Source organism: Chroicocephalus ridibundus, chromosome 2 (genome assembly GCF_963924245.1).
Source record: "Chroicocephalus ridibundus chromosome 2, bChrRid1.1, whole genome shotgun sequence".
Taxonomy (NCBI): domain Eukaryota; kingdom Metazoa; phylum Chordata; class Aves; order Charadriiformes; family Laridae; genus Chroicocephalus; species Chroicocephalus ridibundus.
Window position 1 is genome coordinate 11979348 of NC_086285.1, and position 20029 is coordinate 11999376.

The following is a 20029-nucleotide window of genomic DNA, read 5'->3' on the forward strand; positions in this document are numbered from 1 at the left end:
ACACATTTAAATGCAAAATCCACCTCCTCGGATTGAAAAGAAACAAAAGAGCCATTTAATTTCAAATTCTTACAGAAAATAGCTCACCCATGAAGAAATACATCTTATAGTTATCATCCGTGCAGCTTCTCTTACATTTCCAGTGATCTTAGCAACAAGGACTGATGGTAACCTTAAGATCACAGTCTCAATCTGTTAGCAGTATCACTCATATTTTGCATCCAAATAACCTTTACATTACTACGTCACAACTACTGTCCAACTAGAGATGTGATTTAAGGTATCTTACTGTCAGAACAGATAAAAATATGTATACACTGAGGTAAGCTTAACTGCTTCCTCCCTTCGAAGGAGAGATCTTTGCAGTCAACAACAATAAGGCAAAATAAAACAAGGAAAAGAAGTAGTATTCTTCCTCTTCTGCAGAACACTGCACTCTTAATTTAGCTCTATAAAGGCTGTATTATTTACCGCAAACTTAGTGATTATAAAAGAAGACTTGCTGTGCCAGATTTAAAATTACTGAAATGTCACATTATGAAGAAGCTATATTTAAAGACACATTAAGACTTGGTGTGTGAGTAATGCAACCTTTTAGAGTTTGGATAAATTTAATTCTCTATGCTATAATTTCCTCTAGCATTTCAAGATGAAGTCACAGAAAATAATCAAATGCAATGATTAATGTGCTCAGAAGTGTATGTGTTTCTAAAACAAGGTTCTAAGCTATTCATTTAGCATGAATTTAAGAATACAATAGAAATTCTTCCCCTGACTGCAATTCAGCAATTCCAGACCATGATGAGAGAATTACTGATCTGAAAATACAGGTGTTACATCAAGCTATACTCGGAGCAGAAAAAAAGGGATACAGACTACTGTTCCAACACATAAAATCAGGAACATTTAAGCCACTTTCATGTAGCTCATTATGTATACTGGAAAAGGAAGGATCAGCTGAGGAAGCGTCACACAAAACTGCATTTCGTATGTGTAGTAGAACAGTAGCAAGGTTCCTTTATCTGTTTCAAGATTCCAACAGATTTCCAGTGAGGCAACACGAAATACACAGCCACAGCAAGAATGCACCCAAAGCAGATGCCTCATATGATAAACAGCCGTTACTGGAGAATGAAGCAAAAACAAGCTTTCCTTTCCATGTGCCTAATCGAATAGCTGCCTCATTTTAATGAAGACTAATGTCAATGGCACAATATTCAGAAATAATTAATGTCTGTGAAGCTTAGCCCTAATGGAAAGAAAGCTTTGACTTCCTAGGATATTTCCAAAGGATATAAACAAGCTACTACTAATAATAACAGCTCCCTTCTCCAAAGATATATAGTAGTCTTTCCCAAGGATTATAATAGCTAAATATCCCAGCCCAAGTATGTTTAAGAGGACCTACTGTTAACAGAATTATCAAAAATCACTCAAACTATGTAATTAAAATGGTGCAGCAGTAGGGAATACTCATATGCAAGCAATCCCTAATGCTGCATGCACTGATTTTCCTCACTGATGGATCCTACAGAGATCTTTTTCAGTGCTAAGTAATGGAAGTCACGCAACTACACATTTTAAGCTATTTGGGAGCCAACAGCTAGACCCTGTTTCCCACAACATAATTTTACCCCCAAATCTAAATTGCTATTATTTTTTTCTCACAAAATAAGAACATAGGACTATCTCTCCATGTAATACCTACAAATAGAAAAAAGGAAAGAGGAAAAAGCATAGGAAAGACTTTCATAAGACTTCATACAGCAGCATCAGCTGAATGTGAGAGACACAATTCATGTTAAACTGGACTTACTCAAAATGTCTGTATACTAACCTATATGCGTTTGAGCCATAACATCAGCTAGTCTGTGTGCAGCACCACTACCTCCACTTTGTGTTGAGGAGGAGGAAGTGGTTGATGTGGTAGAGCCGTGGATCGCTTGACTGATCCAATGTTCCATGTTTATACTCCCCTGACTTGAGGTGGGAGTTCCCTGGGAGTCTCCCTGTACGGAGCCTTCATCTTCTGAACCAGAAGAAGTATCTAGTAATTAAAAACAGCCTGTTAACTTGCAGTGCTTTGGGAGTTTCTTAATAGCAATATGCATGTTCATATTACAAATCTAAAGATAACCGTCATTAAAAAAAATTCATGAAAGCAGGCAAACACAGTAAGAACAGTCTCTAATACTGAAAGTCCTGAAACAAAGTCAATTTCTCTCTGTGCAGCGAGAGAGCTTTCCTGCTCTAATGCCATGGCTTGTGTATTATTGTTCAAAAATAAGGATAATAAAGGAGTCTTCCTTTATAATGTGGCTTAAGAATCTTCTGAAAATCTTCAACCATGTATTAACAGTACAGAATACCCAAGATACGTTCCCAAGTTCACTCCACAAAGTTTGTGAAAAATTTTTCCAATTCTAGAAAGCCCACCACTCAGTGAGGAATAGAGTCCCAGCTGGATTCAGCGAGTAGGAGAATGCATGAGATGTGGGGTAATTTCACAGTCTAGTAGGTAAATTTGAAAAGGAATGGCACAGCTAATTGTAAAGACAATGTTCCATCATAGTGTTAGGGAATAAACTAGAAACTTGAAAGGAACTTTGAGTTCCTAAGATCAAAAGGACTAATGCAAGTTGAGGTACCACCAAGGCCAAAGCAATCATGCAAACTGCCCCAGTTGACTTTCCAACCATTCAGTTCACCTTATTCTCTTCAAACGTACCTCAACGTTACACTCAGTGTGCTTCCAATGACATTTCGACTACTATCTATGCAGGCACATTACTAGTTCATAGCAGCACAAAGAACCATTTTTAAAATTCTCATAAAATACAGAGAGATGCTCACCTGGAGGTGTGTAGGCATCCATTGATGTTTGCACCACCAATGAACGTCGTTTTGAGGGCATGGGGACCGCCATTTTCCTTTCTTTATGTTTAGCAAGGGCTGCCTGAACTGCTTCTGTGTGGACATCTGGAAGGAAAGAGAGATTTCAAGCTAGCATTCAGACAGAAGCGAGCTGTTTGCTTGTGCATTCAGCGCACCGGCGCGCAGGTCCGTGTGTATGCTGGCTAGGCCAGCAACGCGCACCGAACGATGAAAGGCCAGGAGCGCACGGGATCTCAGAGGGACTGTCTGGGTTCTCCTCGCTGTAGAAAAAGCAGCTATAGTGAAAAGTGCCGTACCAACAGACAAGCCCATGGAGCTGTACGATATTCCCAGAACAGTGCTGCAGTATTTGAAAAGCAGGAACTCCGCTTCCCCAGAGCAAACTTCTGTTTAACAAAGAGCTGTTACTTCAGCAACCATTACTGTTTTCAGTGAAAGCGTGGTGTCTTAACATAGCCTGTTTTTTAAATGAATGAGGTTTCCAAATTGCACAAAAGCCACACAGATTAAGTGACCCGGAACATTTGCTTGAAAGGTGAGAGGTATGTGAAATGTCACAACAGAAATGGCAGCTGGTCTGCTGTTCCCAAAACCTCTTCTTGCCTCCTTCACTTGGCTTTATTCACTGAAAAGTAAGCATTATGTAGGGTTGGCCTGAGGTGGAATGACAAGAAAAATCACGAGGCCTTGTGCTCCAGAGGCATATGTTACACACAGCTCACACCAGCCCACTCCAAAGCATCCAACAGATCCCTTCTCCATGGGGGCATGCCCAAGGAAGAGCTTCTCTACCTTTCACTGCCTCCCCAAGTCTGGAAAAAGCCATTTATTATGTCTAAAAGACACTAGCAACATGTTTTGATTACTTTGTTTTGTGCAAATCTTCTAATTACTACCGTAACTACACATTGAAATAAGTCTGCCTTTAGTTTCCTACCTTCTACTGTTTGTCTGCGTATTTCTATGGGTTTGGGACAAGACACGCATGAGGACACTGCACGCAAAACACACGGCAGCCAACAAAAGTCACTTATGGTTAAAGAAGTTGCCACACACTGACCATCTGGCACACAGCTGGAAGCACATTAGACATTGTCTCTTAACCAGCTGCCATTAGTCAGGTGTAGAGAAGGCAGCAAGTTGTGTGCACTGTTTAGCTGTTCCCATTTCTGAAGCAGGGGCACAGCGAAGCAGGTTTAATCTAGAGCGGTCCCACTTCTGCTGCTGCTAAGTCTGTTTGAAGACCACCCTTGTAGGCTGGTTTGGCAGCACACAGCCTGTTGCCTACTCCTTTGTCGATGTGGTGGCAGCTCTGGACAGGCAGTGTTCCCCAAAGGAAGCAACATGAAAGAGAAAAATATATATATATATATATGTATCTATCTTCAAATAAAGAGCTGTTGGTTGGATCACATCAGTGTAACTAACTTGTTTTAAGTAACAACTGGGAAGGATGACTAGAAGCACTCGGTGATACACTCTCCTTGATAAGCCGCAATGTCTCATTTTTAGTAATAGTGTTCCCTATCTTCTGCCAGCGTTTAAGCACCGCTCAGTGGAAAGGCTGCAAGGAAAAGTCTGAGGAAAAAGAACGTTATCAGCTGCTTCTGTGAGTTGTTTCTTACTTTTGTTTTAAATCATGAAGAGGATGAGCACGTCAGCAAAAGCAAAGCAAGAAAAGCAAACAGCAGAGGTGGAAAAGCATACTCAAAAGATAAAAGAGCTGTGCGGCTGACAGACCGAACCGGAGGAAGATTACAATGCTAACATCACACCAGAAAATGATTTCTCTCCTGTCAACTCCTTATTTTAAAGTGGAAGGTCGAAGGTCTTTTTCTTATAATTAAAACCTGATGAAAAGTTTATGTGAAAAGTATCAGGCTAAGAAAATAAACAATATAAGTCTTTACCTAACAGCATGTCCCCAAGCTAAATTCCTCCCTGCTCACTCCACACCGATGCCAATAACCTATACAGGACTGAACATGCTCACTATTAGTTTGTGTTTCTTATCCAACAAACAGAGAAAAATCTTGGTTTTCCTTCAAAGGATAGCAATTAGTTATCAAACAGCAGAAACTGAGCTTTCCCTTTAAAAAAAACCCAAAACTCTACAGCAATTTTTTGCTGATCAAGACAGGAAGAATTATTTGTATACTGCATTTAGGATTGTTATTTACCGTATTAGGAGGGGGATGAAGTGTAACTCAAATTCTTCAAAAGTTTTTCAAAGGAGGACAGCTGACAGAAAATCATTATTAAAATGCTTAGTGACAGCTGGACACTGAATCATAACTTGCAAATACTTTGATTTCTTTTTTGATGCTTTTTTGATGTAAGCAGTTAAACTGATCTGCTTAATTAAAAAACACTCTGCAGGGTTTTGATTTCCAAATGAGTCCACGGGAGTCCAGGAATTGAATTGTTTTCTTAATAAAGCACACGTCTGATATGTTTATTTGTAATGGGTTACTGTGCAATAAACCAAACTATAGATTACTTAAAAAAAAATAAAATCAAAACCCCACAGGAAAGCAAAAACAATGGAAAAGATAAGAATCTCTGAATAAACAAGAGGGAAGCTGACTGGGGTGAAGGAACACGCACACCTGCTCCCAGCCTGCAAGGATATCTATTCTGAAGGCATTACTCAGAGTATGGAGGCTACCAAAAAAACTAGGACACGTGTCTAGAAAAGGCTGAGGACAGACAGTACAGAGATGGTCCAGGGACTATCAGCAAGAGCTTACAGGCTTTTAGGGGGAGAGGAAAAAAAGGCAGCAGAAACAGTCAAGCTTGGATGAAAAATCTTTTCACAATATTCTCTCTCAGGAATAAAACTCTTGGCTAAATGAAGTGTCTCTACGCGTATAAAGAAAGGCTAAGGATTAGGTAAAGAATGAGTAACAACCTATATAGTTTGTATGGTCTTCTGTTTGAATGAAAGCCTACTGATGGGTTCTGAAGATGCTCTTCAACCTATTTCACGGTCTTGTACAGAGTTGGACTTGTTAAGATAATGAAAAGCATTCAAGCCATTCGTGCCAGGAGACTAAGTCCTAAGTGTTGTGAAATCAGAGAGGTGAGGGAAAGCCAGACCGATACTTAAGAACTACACTTGAGAACAACTCACAGGTTACGACATCTATCCTGTAACTACAGCAAGACAGGAACAGTAAGCAGGTTTGTTTCCACCAAATACCAGCTTCAGGTATGTACGCTCCATGCACATGCTTTGCTTTTCTCTACGTTTTAGCTTTGCTTTTCTGATCTACTAGCCAACTTTGCTGACGTACCACAAGGAAAATCAATCAAAATACAACTAATAATCTCTTTTCATAGTTTTATGAAGCATGGATTTCAACTTAAACTGAAATATACATCCACCACCAAAGGGTGACCTTGCTGATTTGCTTCTGAGTAATCTGAGCAAGAGTGTGGTAGCTCTTTGCCCTTATCTTGGTGAAAGATGGGCTATGGTGTCCATCATATTGTATCGTCTGACCCATTCTCCCCCTCTGCTTGCCCACAGTCTGTCCCTAGCAGATACTGAAAAAATACAAGGAGGCCTGTAATAGGAATTTATACAATAGTAATTGGAAGCTTCTTGTTCACTAAAGGAAGGAACCAAATTTGTGATACACACTGGGACAAAGTATAATGAAGGTAAGAAGACATATCCAAGTTCCCTTGGGACAGGAAACTGCTTATCCTTGCGAATCCCGTCGGCACAAAGCAATTTGTATTCTCCAAATACAATTTCTCACCTACTATAAACTTCTGATAGAGGTTCAAACACAGATCATACTTTGATGTAGTTGTACTCAAGCCTTCCGAAAAAGTCCTGGGTCTAAGTGGAAAGAAAATACTTTTAGGCAAACTGTTCTTTCATGTACAAGTCTGTGACATTCTAACTACACTGTTACAGCTGACAAAATGACTCCAGGTCCTGACCCTTCAAAGCACTCCCATAGGTAACAAAATCTTTATTCTCTTCCCACCTGGCTTTTCCACAAGAAAGTCTCAACAGAAAATCTAGAGCATAAAGGAAAATATCACCACCTCTATATACAGTAGTAGGAACCAATGCGCAGATCCTTATCTGCTATTGTCCTCCACTGGTTTAGGTTGGCCAACTGTATATTGAATCCAATTTGTGAGCTTCTGCTCAAGGAATCAATAAATGGGAAAGAGTAAAGAAACACGCTTGGGAATTAACTTGTGCAGTGGCAATCAACCTGGTGTTCAGTATTCAACCTCACACGGATTTCTTAGAGGCTGCCTGATAATACTTGGCAAACTTCAGACAAAGCAGCTCGGTCCCCAGTCTCTTCACTGTTGTATTCAAGCGTTTCTATTTGTTTACTCTCTCTTTTTACTTTCTGTGACAGGATAGAGAGGGCAAGCATGCATCTGGAAGTAAAGTCAGTAACTGAAATACAAAGGAAGTGGAATGTAGAAACAAGCACGTGGTAGAAAGTTTCCCTTCAAAGAGCTAACGATCTATTAAACAAGAGATGAGGCCTCAAAACAAAGGGCAGAGAAATTACAATTGGCATAGAGAATGAAGGTCCATGAGCTCAGACTCCCAGAGCGATGATCCATGGCTTTGGCCACTGCGATCCAAAATCAGAAACTCTCACCTATTGCAAATAGAGGTAAATTCCTCATTCCATCAGCAGGATGGAACGTCCAGCCTTCCCAGGAGGTGCTCTGCTTAGTGCAAACGCTCTTTTCATCTGGTTTATCTCATAAATTGGCACAATGTTGTGCTCCTTTAACTGAAAAGGCTTAGGAAAAAGAACCCAACCCAGTACCATACCTCACTACACTTCTTGATATGGACACCATGTTCTCCATGGTCTTTCCCAGTTTTATCCTTCAGTGTGATCTAATGGCTGCATGTTCAACACGTCAGTGCATTTGATTGTCCATGGAAAAGGCAGCAAGCCCATCTCTGTTTCTGTGGAACAAAGTGACATCCTACCTCTGCTGGCACGCTGCTCCGGTGGGAACCCGCTGGCATAACAAACCGGCGGGAGACTGGAGAGTCGGCGGTTGGCACACAGCCGAGCCACAAGGATGAGCCTGTGCTCAGAGATTCCTCCTTTTCAATGCATGGTGACATGGGATGGAGCAACCTATTCTCAACAGGGTGAACTGGGTGAAACAAGATGTTTGGGAGATAACCATATTAACTGCTGAAAGGTGGGCAGTGTGACTGGATGCACGCGTTTGAAGGTTAAATAATAATGCCCAGAAATATAGAAGCAAACACCATTAATTACAGATTGCTCATTACTGTTTACCCCTTCTTCACAGTGTTCTTTAATCATTTATTCCTTATATTTTTGATGACCTGGAACACAATTTATTTGGGGAGGAACATGACAATTCTTTTTTTATCCAGTAGTTGGGTCGTCACACAGAAAGAGATCCTGGCCGAGAGTTTTAGTCTGGTTTGTATTGGCGGTGGCACAGGAAAAGTCTCTTCTGAACTTTTACTGAAGTGCTTTCTGTAGAACGTACTTTCTCTCCTCCTTGCACAAATATATGTGTATTCATAACAAGTGGTGAGTTTCCTCTGTGACAAGCTGTCCCCTCCTAGCTATTTACTTTGGGGAAGGCAGTATGGAAGATCCTTCTAGGCTCAGATGAGCTCCACAAGCAAACCAGCCTTCCTTTCCTGAAGGAAGAAAGCAATTGCTGTGCGAGGAACAAGGTCAGCCATTTCCTGGTCCACACATGGAGCCATGCTGCAGTATCTCATGTTTCTCTACAGCTGTTAGAAGAGCACTCTTCCAAAGTGTGCATCCTCGTCTGGCATGGAGCATAATCCTGACTCGCCCTTCCCCTTACACCCCATGAACAGGGATGCCCCGTTCCTTACTTGCGCCAGATAGTGTCCTTGAAAGCTCAGAACTGTAGCTGAGACATTTGAAATATGCTGCATATTCCTAGTCCTCCCCCAGACTTTTGCAGCTTTTAGCAGCAGAATGAGTTTGCTCCTTTTTGTTCAGCTCTTTTTTAAAAAACAAAAGCTTATTCAACAAATCACAGTTGCGTTCTTCCTCAATGTGGAGGGGCTGTTAAAAGTTTTTTTCCTGTATGAGTTTAACATGCCTCAGCGGCTTCCTTCATTCAGTATTAGCTGCATTTGCTCCACAGGCATGTCAAACACTCAACATACTGTAAGCAAAGTGATATCTCCTCACGGATCAGGGATCTGGGTGTTAGTTCTGCATGGATCACAAAACAGGGCGTTCCTCCCATGGTAAGCATCAGCTACATTTAAAATTTCCACAGTATAAACCATTCCTCACACCCCTTGCATAAAATCCCTCAGCACACAAAAGAAAAACAGCATCTTCTTTTGTACCTAAATCAGGTCTTGCAGTTGTGTGTCAAGTAGTCCTCTTGCATCTAATTTATCACACAGCCCTGTTTCTTTTTAAGACAAGAAATTAGATTGCTGTAGATAGGAGTCGTGCATTGCTAGAAACAAGACAGCACAAGTCTGTTTTTACCTATGTTTCAGAAAAAAATATACTACTGTTGTTGTTTTTGCTCAAGTTGTCAGTTTCCCAGGAATTATAAAGCCTTGATACCCAATCACCAGCTGTTCAAGAAACACAAATACGGAAAAACAAGCTGTTGCCAAATTTTTGCTGTACCGATGTAGAATTATCTAACAGAGTCCCTACCACCTTCTGCAGTCTGGTTTTCCAGATCTGAAGTAATGGTACTTCCATCCCTCCCTTCAGGGGACCTACCACTGGAAGAATAAAACTGCTGGGAGACGTGTCTAGATGTGACCTGAATTCATCCATTTCATCTGTTTGTTCCTTTTGCCTCATGCAATTCCTCTCCCCTGAACTCTTTTTGTCTTTTTTTTTTTAATTTTATTTTTATTTAGCCTTTGGAAACAATCTATCTTCCTTTGCTTTAGTAGCAAATTCTTGGTAACATGATGATACAACTGGGAGCAGGACAGGCCCCAGGACCCTGAGAAGGTTTAGCATCCTTGCTTTTTATGGGAGAGTCCACAAGCACAAGTGACTCGCTTGCAGAATGGCAAATTATTAAGATCAAGAAGGTTGATGCTCTGCACTAATGAGTTGAGAATGCCAAATGATTTTTAATAAGAGGTTATTTATTATGTACATATAATACATATTTATATCTTATTTATATTGCAGTAGAGGATCAGCCCTGAAGTCAGGCATTTAACAAATAACTAAAACCACAAATAAGTCTCAGTCTCAGGGAAGCCAGCATCTGGGGTGGCATCAAGGAACACAACTGGAAGGAAATGCGGAGAGGCGGCTTGCAGGAGGCAAAAGGAGCAAGGGCATCAACATGTAGTGCAATGGGAGAATCCTAACAGGTTCCGAGTTATCACAGGGAGGCAACTGATATTATGGGAAAACAGCACTATCCAAGGTGAATTTTGGCTGAAAATTCTAGATAAGGCAATGCTAAGTATAGCAATAGTATGCTAAGTAATTATACAGAGGAAAGGTTGGCAATTGCTGCCTTACAGGAAACTAGTAGTCGAAAGCATGAAAGTCTCTTATGAGTTTAATCAGACCTTTGTTATAGCTACCATGGAAACGAAGGATATACTGAGAATTCATTTCCTAATACGTGGCCTGTAAATACTCTGAGTAGAGATAATTTGGTAGCTACACCTATTGGAAATGCAATCAGGACGTACTAAATAGGGTGAGACATGGTAGATGTGGTATCATCAGAGCAGATTACAGTTCGGCTTTGTCTTTTCATTGTCCTGGGCTGACAGCACTGACTTATTTTCAGGCAGACACAGGGCAAGTGATTTCATAAAAATTGCTGTGTTCATCCAACACAGATCAGTCCTTGGAAAATCATCTCGCCCCTGGGAATGAGAAAGTGAGTGAGTCCATATAATAGCGGATCTTTGCTGTGGGTGATGCTATAATGAAGCAGTTTCAAAATACTTTCGCAATCTCTCTGGGTATTAAGATAGCAAAGCACATAGCCCGAACAGTGTGACACCTAATTTCTCTCCAGCTGCAAGCAGGTGTGTCATTAATTCAGAAATATGGCATTCACAACAAACACAGGGAATACTTGACCGAATGCAAGAACATCTGCTCCAAGACAACATTCATTTATATGAGGGCTGTGGAGGTTACTAACAGAAATAAATTGTTGCTTACATTTCAAAAAACAGTTTAAGTGTGTAAGTTTCAGTCTTTGGGATGTTTAAACTATATATACACTGTGCCTCTCGTCTTACTGGGAACACATGGATAGGCAGGGGAAATTTCTGCTGACTTTTCATGAACTCGGGGCCAAATTTTGCACAATTTTTGACAATGAAAAGCCAGCATTTTAGAAGAAGTCTGCACTCTCGTCAATGTGCCACCAGAAAGGCTCTTCTAGGATGCTGCAGCCAACAAACTCCCCTGGTGCAGGAGACTGCAGTCCCTGCGCTCCATGGAGGGCTGGGCCGGGCCGTGCCATCCCTCAGCACCTCCCGGGCAGCCGCTCTCCACCTCCTGGTGCACATGTGAAGAAGCTGGAAGTGTTGTATCTCGTGTGCTCGGAAAGCTTAAGTCTGAAGAAGAAAAGCATGACTGTCATCTCCCACTTTGGATGGCAGGGGCGATAATCCATAACTCTGGGTGGAAGGAAGGTAAAAGCTGAACAAGGAGCTGGGAAAGCTGCACGGGCAGGCTGCGAAACACAGAGGTTATGTGATGGAAACAGAGGACACCAACACAGAAGACTGAACTCTTTGTGACTCCACTGCTAGTTTTGCTGAAAGCCACAGTTTTTGCTCTACTTTGCATTCTTCATCTATTATAATAAAGTTGATTTTAAAATGTTTTTCTCTAAACTCTAAGATTTAAAACTATATTAACTCTACTCATACGTGAAATAAAAAACCAACATGCAGGCCTCCCACTAATAATTTCCATCCCTGCATTTATTTATTATCTCATTTGTAATGCAATCTGGAAGTCAGCTTCACATAGTGACTTCATCTCAGGCCCCCTTATTATGCGATCTGAAGTAAATCAACTTTCTATTTGTTTCTCTCTGGAGATCCTTGAGTAATTTTCCCCAAGAGTTCTGCAATTATCCTTAAAATTTTTTCTGCTAGGTCAAAAGTAAGGATGTGGTCATATAAATTACATATCTGCAAAAGTCTTTCTTCAACCTCTTTTTTGTCCTGATTGAGTTGTAGCTTGAAATTAAATTTGTAAGCAAGCTACATCAAATAGGAGATTAATTAATGTCTGAATAAGTGTGTCTACATCCAGGTTAATTAATTCAGATTAACGTTTCCAAGTATCCCTCACTCACCCGAAGGGTTAATAAATTCTTTGGTTTATGACGAGCCATTCTAATATATATGCAGTCCCGTCTTGAAACACAGCACATTCATCATATTTTTCTATCTCCTTGTTCTCTGGAGTCATGTTAGATGATAAGGATTCATTAAAAATGATTCCTCAATCTTCCCATTCCACCCTTTCCTCTACCATGCACTACAACTCATATATTCCCATAGCGTAATGCTTTTTTGTCAGTTCTGGAAAGATTGCAGGATGAAATCTTGAATGTCCTTTCAAAAATGCAAAATATAAGTTACCCATATATTTTAAAGCCACTATGAGGTAAGCTGTAAACATGCAAAATGTCAGCAACCTTTGCTACGGTTCCTACACACACTTACCTCACGGTAAATGAGAACAAATTCATGGTAAGGCACGTACTGAAGCTGCTTAGAACAGAGCACCTAGGGTCTGGTGCCAACTCCTCCTCTAGGATTTGGGTCTACAGGCAATGTTCCTCCATTGCTAGCTCCCTTATTTCAAATGCTCCTCAAACCTAGCCTGGGATTATTTGTTTTGAAGTTTAATGACTTCATGCTCAGTATAAGCTGTTCAGTCTTTTCCCTATTGAACCACAGTGTGGGAAAGGTGGCTCAGGAATTTGAGCCAGGAGAGTTGTAGCTAGAATGCGTTTGTTTTGGCAGTATCTCCAAAAATCTCCCATATTAAGATGTCTTTTAAAAGAAGTGCTGAGTGTGCTTGGAAAACGAGACATTCTCTGCAGTGGTGGGATCTCTGGGGCAGAGGTTGGCAGCGCTCCAAGAATGGTGTACCAGACTGATTTTCTTTCTCATCTTCAGAAGTTAAACATATGGGGAAAAAAATCAGCAAGAGCGAGTGGGAGAAGAAAAGTACCACAACCACCTCACCAGCAGTACCCTTCCTCCATGCTACCAGCTGAGAGATGCTGATTCCACATATGGCATTTCTCAAAATACTCCATTTCTCAGCTTCCAGCTCTACGCTCAACCACTGCCTTTCAAAATCTGTCCACGTAGTTCATGTAGCACATGTGCTCTCATCTGCTGGTCTTTCCTCTAGGACTCCATGAACCCTCGGAGACAGAGGCAGTGCAATTTCACTTATACTGCTACTTCCCACATAATTTCTGACATCTGGAAAATTCAGGTTTTAGAGCTCACTGGTCTCATTTTTCTTAAGCATTACGCTTGCTCCAGGCAGTGCAGAACATTGGTCATCTTCAAGGCCTCTTAGAGACCTCATGACAAACAAGGGACTTAATAAACTTGGCCCAATCCACCTGTCATATCCTCATCAGAGGAGAATTCTACAGCAGAAATCATAGAGCCAAGAGCCGCTATCTCATTCCAAACACATGCATGTGCATTTGAACATATTACACTACATTCCATATCATTTAATGTTGATTTTTTTTAGTTTTTAATTATTATTGATGCATACTTTTTGTGTATTTATGTCATCCTTTATTGGTTTTTTACTGACAGGCGTGGAAACGGTAAAAGCCAAGGACTGGCACATGAGAAGGTGCTCTGGTTTTCAGTATTGGGATGGAGAACTGAAGCTTTTTGTTTTGGCACAATCTAAAGGCCACAGGGGTGTCCCTTTGGAAAAACGAAGTCAGTAAGGACCTGATGTTTAATTTCTCCATGTGTTGAACACCCGGTTGAGAGAGGATAACGTACTTGTTCTCTGGAGAGGAGTTAAAACACACGCTGAAGGTCTCTGAAGGAGAGTTGCTCTCTGAACCCCACAGACCACGACTGGCTGAGAAACGCAGATCTGGGGGAGGTTTATCACAATCAAGAAAACAATTTCCGCTCATGAGGATCTGCCCAGTTTACCCATGGGGTACTTGGTTAGGAAGTGCCACAGCAGCAGATGCTGCTGTACTGCGCTGCAGCCTTTACGTGGCAGTAGAGCCCAGCTCTGCTTCAGGCCACCACAACAGCCAGCCACAGGCAAGGGGCCAAGCTCCAGCGCAGTATTACTGCAGGGCTACGCTCTACAGCGTAAATCAGTAAGACTGTTCTTCCAAAAGCAAGACAGCCTATATGATGGCATCTTAAATAATGGTGGCAGAATCTTCAGGTCCTTCTATGAGGGAAGTCAATGTTAGCAGGAGCAGAATGTAGCCAGCGCTTACTAGGGAGCAAACAGGTCCCTAGTGACTCTGTGGAAGCCATGTAGGGCCAACATCCTCTGAAAATCTCGGTATTTGACTGAGTCTGTTCACTTAGATGGCATGGTAAGACTGTGAAAGCTAAGCCGTTCAGGTTACCTACTTGTTTACTCAACCACGTAATTCCTATCTCCTTATCTCAACACAGCATATCAAACCCATGGATACGCAGCTTCCAAAAGCACCTGAGAAACCTAGTTTCTAAAGTGCACTAAGGAAACAAAGCTGTATGTCCAATTGCAGCTACATCTACATGACCACTGTGCACTGTGTGCTCTCGTCTGTGCCTGATTTTGCAGCCACATCACTTGAGCCAGATCGAGCCAGATGCTGACGTCTGTTCTGCACGCAGAGGCAGAAGTGAAGCACAAGCCAGTTTTCCTTTGACTGGGTTTTCTTGCCTGAAAAGCCACTGGCCAGAAAAGCCTCTTGGCAAAAGTTACTGATCCAGCCGACAGCAACACTTGGCTTCAGAGTCATCCTGAGCCCCCAGACAATGTTACAGAGGCACAGGCGAAGGAACGGCAGCTGCTGAGAGAAAAACATTGCCGTGATCTGCATTTGGCAAACCTTTCCAAATACTGTTTTTAAGTGAGTAAATACTGAGAGAATTTTTATATTCAGTAGTAAACAAATCAAAAATGCTTTTGAATTAATATCAGCTAAACTAGCTGCCACATTTTTATAACGTAAATAATATAGCTTAACCGTGCACCAATTCAGTTACTGCGCTTGCAGCATTATCTGTTTCTTTAGACATCTGAAAAACGATCAAAGCAGTTGGCATTTTAGAACATAACGATTTTAGAATCCCTTCCTGTATAAAAAGAAGCAGCCAGGAAATTTTAAATCTTTCTGGTTTTAAAGAATTAGACTAAATTCCCAATATGGGCTGTATTCTAAAATCAAATTATCTTAAACCACAAAATGTACCAGGAACACTTAGGAAAAAAATAGCTTCCATAAACTTAGAGTCAATTTTATTAAGATATAAAAATCATAGAAACCAGGTTTTCAAAATTATAGTGCTGAAAAATTCTGTTACAACATTAATGAAATAATAATAATAACAAAGACTGAAGTGAGAAAATAGGTAGGGATTTAAAATGTCACAGTCTGACATTTTCCATAATAAAAGAGCATAAGTTGAAGGTGATACTAGTGGCAGCAATGATTTTGAGTCTCCAAAGAGAGTTCATTAAACAATCTTCACTGACATCTAAATTTATGTAAAAAGCTAAGGCATGGAGGAGCGTTGGATGACTTTCAGGATGTTAAGACTTCCAATTAGGAAAACCTTACCAAAAAGAGACAGAAAAGGACTTTGATCAGAGTTGGAGTAGGGGATTTGTTTGTAGATGTTAATTGAAATAGATTGTGCAAAAAAACTAAGGAAGGGAATTGTTTTCCTAGAAGTGAATTACTTATTGGTTAAAGACTGCACATTCATCTTCTTTTGGGCCTTTTCCAAGAAGATGTGCCAAATATGATAACAAGCACTGGAACTGGGTAACAGCTAGGATCTAATAATCACAATATGATCAGAGCAGAGATGCTGAAGTATTAAGCACAGGAAAACAACAAGCAAAACAAAGGCTTCTACCTGAAGCAAATCTGAATTTGAAGACAAGACAACCAGAAAGAAATCTGACTTGCAAGTTTGTAACCTTCAGTAAGACAGAATATGAGTCATCGGACCAAGAAAGAAACAGACTTCGGATCTCACAGGGGTGATGTACAGAAGCGGAGAGCGTAATTCAGGATAGGAACATTGCACTGTATCTTAGCAAAGTTTCTCAGAAACTACATCTAAAGAAGATGATCTGGTAACTTTTAAAAACTGAATTGGAAGTTTACATTTACCGTCATTGACATTTGCTCCTTACAGACTTCTTTTGGGTGAGTGAAGATGCAGAATCTGTTCAAACTCACTTGCTGGAGAGCTCAGTGACCTGCTGAGGAGTCACGCTATACAGCAACCAAGGTAGGAGTTCAAAGCCCTGCCGTAAGCCCCCAAAATACTGTCAAGTTTTCCAGTTAACACCGAGGACATTTTCAGAGCAGCAAGAGACAGATGAATTTACACCATAGTCCCAGCTCTCCTAAGACAAGACTCCTGCACTAACAACAAGCAATCCGCTGCACTCAATTCCTTACTTTTCCTCTCAGCACCGCAGTTTGTGTCTTTCTTATTTATATATGTCATTACAATACTTCGCCCCATTCCTAAGGCAGGACCTTATGTACCATTTCACGGAACAAATGCCTTCCTGCAGCAGGCAGCGACTGAAACCAAGAAGCGGCAACAGCAGCTCAGAGCGCTCCTGGGGTATGGGAGAGGGACACGGGGAAGACCTGTGTGATGTCCCCTCTCGCCCATCCCCAAACTGACTCAACCTCTTAGTTTACAAACAGCAAGCAGAGCTCAAGCAGACGATTTTCAACGTGCAGTCAAATACCCATGCTTTTAACAGAACAGCTCTGGAGAGTCACAGCTTGGAGGTTTGAGGACCTCGGGTTGCACACCCACAAACTAGGTAACTTCAGGAACAGTATTTTTACCTGTTTAAAGATACTGGGTAGAAAACAGACAAGTTCAGATAGCGTAATGTGGGAGAAGCTTCTAGGAGCTTATATATCAAGGAATTATTACGCAAATCCCACAACCATTATTCATTGAAAAACTGGCAGGATCTACAGTGTGAACCCAAGGTTTCTGAGGGGAGAGGGGAGATTTTCAAATTTATCAGAATGGTCTGGACATACATGAAGTTTCTCTGCCAACATTTATCGTTTCATTTTCCTTTAAATGGCACTGGCAAGCTCTGTGACTAATGGAATGAACCAGAGATATGTTACAAAAGGCTTAATAAGGAGTTCTCTATAATTTTCCAGTTGTGTCAGCACAATGTGTCTGACTGCGTCCAGCAAGATGCATCTCTCAAACACAATCCAGAACTTCCACAGCTGGCTGCTCCACGCTCCCCACAACCACCAGCCCCTGGCTTCTGACTCTCAGCTCGCAAGGGTCTCTCTGCCACAACGTTTGGTGAGCGCTGCTCTTTACAGCTTCCTTATTCTGCAGCTGCAAGAGAGGCAGTGGCAGACAAACCAGCCCATGGTCCTGGCTGTCATCTGAGCAGGGCACTTACACTGCAGCAGTGCCTGCAGCGAGAACCTCCCCCGATTGCCACGTTTCAAAGAGTTGAGAGTGGCCTCACAATGACGTCGGCCAGTGATGCATTCCATCAGGTCTCAGGGGCCTTGGATTCCTGAAGGCAAGTCTCACCAGCAAAGACCCAGGCAAAGAAGACATTCAGTATCTTGGCCATTTCCATGCCCTTTGTCACGCAGTCCCCTGCTCCATTCAGCAGTGGGCCCACATTTTCCCTGATCTTCTTTTTGCTGCTGATGTACCTGTAGAAGCCCTTCTTGTTGCCCTTCACATTTTTTTCCAGATTCAATTCCAGATGTACTTTGGCTTTGTAACCCCACCCCTGGGGTTACCCCAACGCCTGGATGGTGTCTCTTGTATTCGCACAACAAATATTTCTCGTGCATAACTACCTCAAGAGGTTACAACAAAATTCTGTTTAAAAAAGAACAGAACCAGCCATTTCAAATTTTCATTCCAGTTCTGTGGTATTCAATTCTACTTACCTGACCTATAGCGCTCATCACGTGACCCTGAGGACCTGCGACGGTGATATCGAGAGGAAGAGGACGGAGTAACAGGAGTTCGACGTTCTTGTGGTAATGCCTGGTCCACCCCTGCATTAATAAAAAAAACCACAAGCTCATTGTAATTGAATTTCAGAATCTTAATACGGAGGAGGAATTCAGCCTACACTAGAAGTAGGAAATGAACATTCAGTGGAGAAACCATGTCATGTCAATTGGTTACATGGTACTTCCCTCTGGTCAGCTCTTCTGGTGTGGTTTATTGTCCTGGTTCTCTCTAAGACAACCTTTTTCCAGGATCACAGACTACATAAGAAGAGCATACAGACAGTAAGCTTGGTGGTCACTTTTTTTCCCAAACAGGTGACCTTTCATCAAGTAGTATTCAGGAAATATTATAATATGCTAACAAAGGCAAACACTGTTGCAGTGGATCTTGACGCTTTCCCGCAAATTGGTTAAAAACAATTCCTAAGAAGACTTAGCCAGTGCTTATTCTCTAAAAACTCATGTGGCTGGATGATATCAGCTGGTAACAACACAATACTAACCTATGGAGACTAGATACCCTGTGGGAAAGGAATTATATTAATATCTAGAGGCTTTTTCAGATACCAAGGGCCAGAAAGTAAACAATAGCTGCACCAAACCAGGCTGAAAATAGTAATGCATTCCAGCAAAACAACAAAAATAACTCAGTCTTATAATATATATACCTGCAGCATCTCAGTATGCCGAGCCGAAACATCCAGTATTTAAGATTCAAGCCCTGTATTCATCCCTTTCTCATAGTGAATTTGCCTTCTTAAAAAAATAGGTATTAGTGGTATAACACCAGCATTGTATATAAACACTTCTAGAAACTAATGTTCCTTGACAACTTCCAGAGAAGAGTGAAGTGAGTTACTTAAGCAGGAAAATTCAACCAACCAACAGGAAAAGAAAGCAAACCTGCATCGGCAATAGTGGCATAACATGCTACCTTGCTCTCTCCCAGAGAAGAACGTGAGCAGACAGGCCCAGTAAGCGACGCATTCAGCTTAGAGCTAATAAGCACAGAGCCTTAGGCACCGCGACGCACAGGGGCAAAAAGCCAGGACTGCCTAAAGAAATAAAATTAATTATTTCCTATTATTTTTTGCCTTCAAAAAGTAGTTACACACTATGTGTAACTGTAAGGACAGAATTAAAACTGGCCTCTTGCACTAAGGTTGGTGGTAGGAAAGATCTGTTAAAATTACTTTATTAAATGATTAATAATTAAGGATTCAAATACATGACTAATAAATTGAAATTGGATTCAACAATATAATGCTTGGAAATATGTTCAAATTTTTTGATTAAAATACAATGTAAAACCTCTCCACTACTATTTCTGAACTATTCAATGCCTGCTTGTTGGAGAGGGATAAGACTTTACTTTTGCGGAAACAAGATTTTTTACGTAGAATACAGACCAACCAAAAATGCTACGTTGACTTCAATCAGTCTCAATTATGTTTCAATTGACTCTTCAAAAAGCATCTTTTAAAAGAAGTTGGCATTGAACACTTATTTCTTTGTGAAAACAAACTGAACTCAAGAAAACCAGCTTCTCTCATAAATCTCTGGAATATCAGCAGTGTCAAGTCTGCTTTTATTCTGTTGAAAAGTGGCTGGTTGGCTAAAAAACATACTTGGAGTAAAATCTCATAGACGCATAAAAGACAGAGTGAATCCATAAATTTTCTTCTGCTCAGATTGCGATTAATAATTCATACTTTTAAATCAAATAAAATGTCTTCATTTAACTGCTCTGTCTCCACACTATAGTACTGTGTAATTTCACTTGCCCTCAAGCCTTTATATTCTTTAAGATAGGTGAACCTAACTTCCAAATCATTGAAACAATCAGAAGAAATATTTT

At 41.0% G+C, this 20029-nt stretch overlaps 1 protein-coding gene across 6 annotated transcripts in view; it reads right to left on the bottom strand.

The window, feature by feature from the left end:
- The window catches only part of DIP2C (disco interacting protein 2 homolog C), a 325831-nt gene that overhangs the window by 118803 nt on the left and 186999 nt on the right, over nt 1–20029 (bottom strand). For all 6 annotated transcript variants that reach the window (XM_063324435.1, XM_063324438.1, XM_063324436.1 and 3 more), the window contains 3 exons: nt 18103–18213; nt 2854–2979; nt 1838–2047 (listed from right to left, as the gene is read on the bottom strand). In XM_063324435.1, the coding sequence (XP_063180505.1) occupies nt 1838–2047; nt 2854–2979; nt 18103–18213 (447 nt within the window). The remainder of the gene's footprint in view (nt 1–1837; nt 2048–2853; nt 2980–18102; nt 18214–20029) is intronic.